Source organism: Plectropomus leopardus, unplaced genomic scaffold (assembly GCF_008729295.1).
Source record: "Plectropomus leopardus isolate mb unplaced genomic scaffold, YSFRI_Pleo_2.0 unplaced_scaffold22565, whole genome shotgun sequence".
Lineage (NCBI taxonomy): Eukaryota > Metazoa > Chordata > Actinopteri > Perciformes > Serranidae > Plectropomus > Plectropomus leopardus.
In genome coordinates, this window is record NW_024624454.1 from 1 (window position 1) to 2,212 (window position 2,212).

The 2,212-nt window shown below is 40.3% G+C and overlaps 1 protein-coding gene across 1 annotated transcript; it reads right to left on the reverse strand.

Annotated features, from left to right (window-relative positions):
* Positions 1-951: 951 nt before the first annotated feature.
* Positions 952-2,197, reverse strand: LOC121965972 (ras-related protein Rab-11B-like; the record flags this gene model as incomplete). The annotated part of the gene is made up of 2 exons (XM_042516078.1): positions 952-1,076; positions 2,002-2,197. Coding segments are annotated over 2 exons (321 nt in total), but the record flags the coding sequence as incomplete, so codon positions are not given.
* Positions 2,198-2,212: the final 15 nt, after the last annotated feature.

Here is a 2,212-nt window from a genome sequence, read left to right on the forward strand (position 1 = left end):
GGGTGGGGGGGGCTTTTTTTGCCTTTATTACAGGAAAGGGGGTGAGAGAGAATGGGAATGACATGTAGCAAAGGGACAGAATCGAACCCGTGTTGCTGCAAAGGACTCAGCCTACACGGGACGGACTCTCTACTCACCGAGCGAGAGGCCACTCTGACAGCAATGTCTCTTTCCTGAAATCATGACCTGGTTACTCAAGATAATCCACAGACCTCGCTGTGAGCAGACAAAGCATTACACGTTGCGCCAACGTTAATGAACGGTTTATACTACTGGTCTCCTCAGGTGCGTGGTCTCCTTCCATCTCATTTGGATGTATTGTTAATTTTGTGTGGATGGATAAAAGCAGATTCAAAACGATACAACACTATACACAGAACAAATTTAATGTTTACTCTTTGAAGCTCATTTTTATCTGCTTAAGATCTGATATTAATAAAGTACAAGATCACATCTGTTTATGCTCTCTTCTCCCTTCAAAAACAGTTACATATTAACAATAATGGTATTATTAAGCAAAACAAATTCAGTTTTAACTTTTGTTTCAGTGTCTCACACAAATTTCTATTCAAATTTCTGTTTATCAGACTGGTGACGTCAGCACCACAGAAAGAAAAGATGCTGTGTTGCCAGATCTAGCGCGTCTCTGGTTTGCTGTAGGAACTATTTTCTTTCTACCAACTACACCTGTATCACCAAACAGAAGGAAGCATTCATCAACTCATGGACGAGAGGCTCATGCTTATGCAGCTCTGAGTGTAAATCCTCCTTAGTCTCGCTGTGTCACATAGCTAGGTCAGTGGTGCGAGGTGAGCTAGCAGTAAATGCACGCATTTTGGGGTAAACTGTCTCTTTAAGCAGCACAGTTTCATCTAGAATCAGAGTGGTTTGGTAACAGACCAAGTTGACATTTCAAGCGTACTTTCATTTTTTTATCATTCCAGTTTAAAATCAACAGCGCAGTTGTGCCGTCCCACCTCTGTTCACATGCGTACCTGTAAGGATATTCTTGAAGGCTTCTTCAACGTTTGTTGAGTCCAAGGCTGAAGTTTCTATGAATGACAGATTGTTCTTCTCTGAGGGGGAAAGGTAGAAAACATACATGTAAAAGTAATAGTGGCTTGCGGCACAAGAATATCACAAATGACAAAAGGAGAACCTTGCATTTTTAAGAATAGTTTTCTCGTCACATTCAGAAAAACAAACAGTAAAGTTAAAGAATAACTTTGAACGTTTTTAACCTGGACCCTATTTTTTCCGCAGCAGCAGCTAAACAGGCTGCAATGTCGCCACTCTGGGCATTTTTGCACCCTCAATTAAAGGTGCCTTTTTTGCCACTGACAGGCTCAAATTGTTATCGTAAGTGTCTGACAACATTATGGAAAGGATCCCAGAATTCATTTAAGTAACAATTATTTTAACATTGTAAATCACACTTCATTCAAAGTCAACAGACACAAAATAAAACTCACAAAATCCTTCTTGATTTGTCGTTTCACTGTTCCAACAATCACCAACTCCGGTTTGGTTGTAATAACCCTAAATTCACCCTGTTATATGTGAAAACAGGCTGGCTCTTTAGACGTTAAAATCACTGTTTATTTGAATGGAGTTTGGTGGGTTTGGTGATGTCGATTTAGGAGACGTTTCTGGTTAAAGAAAGATGATATTACTCTAAAAGGTCTATCTCTTTACGGCTCCTTTCTATAATGTTGTTAGACACTAATAATCTAAGCCTGTCATAAGCAAAAGAGTATTTTTAATGTTCATATGTTAATAATGCATAATTGCCCTGAGTGGGGAAAATAGAGACAAGGTTGAAAACACTGAAGTTACTCTTTAAGTTTTCTATGATGTTTTCTAATTGTAATTTATTGGGAAGGAGGAGAAATATAAAATTTCTTTAAAAACTGTACATACAATATGAAAAAAAAAATCAATAAAATCCCTGCCCACACTCCAATGTTAATCCTTTCCTGTGTCTTGTTTCAATTCCAGTACCTGCGAAGGCCCGGGCCTCATCTGTGGGCACGGCCCTGAGGTGGCGCAGGTCGCTCTTGTTGCCAACCAGCATGATGACGATGTTGTTGTCGGCGTGGTCTCTCAGCTCCTTCAGCCAGCGCTCCACATTCTCATAGGTCAGGTGTTTGGCTATGTCATACACTAAGAGCGCCCCCACCGCTCCTCTGTAGTATCTGTAACGAGACAACAC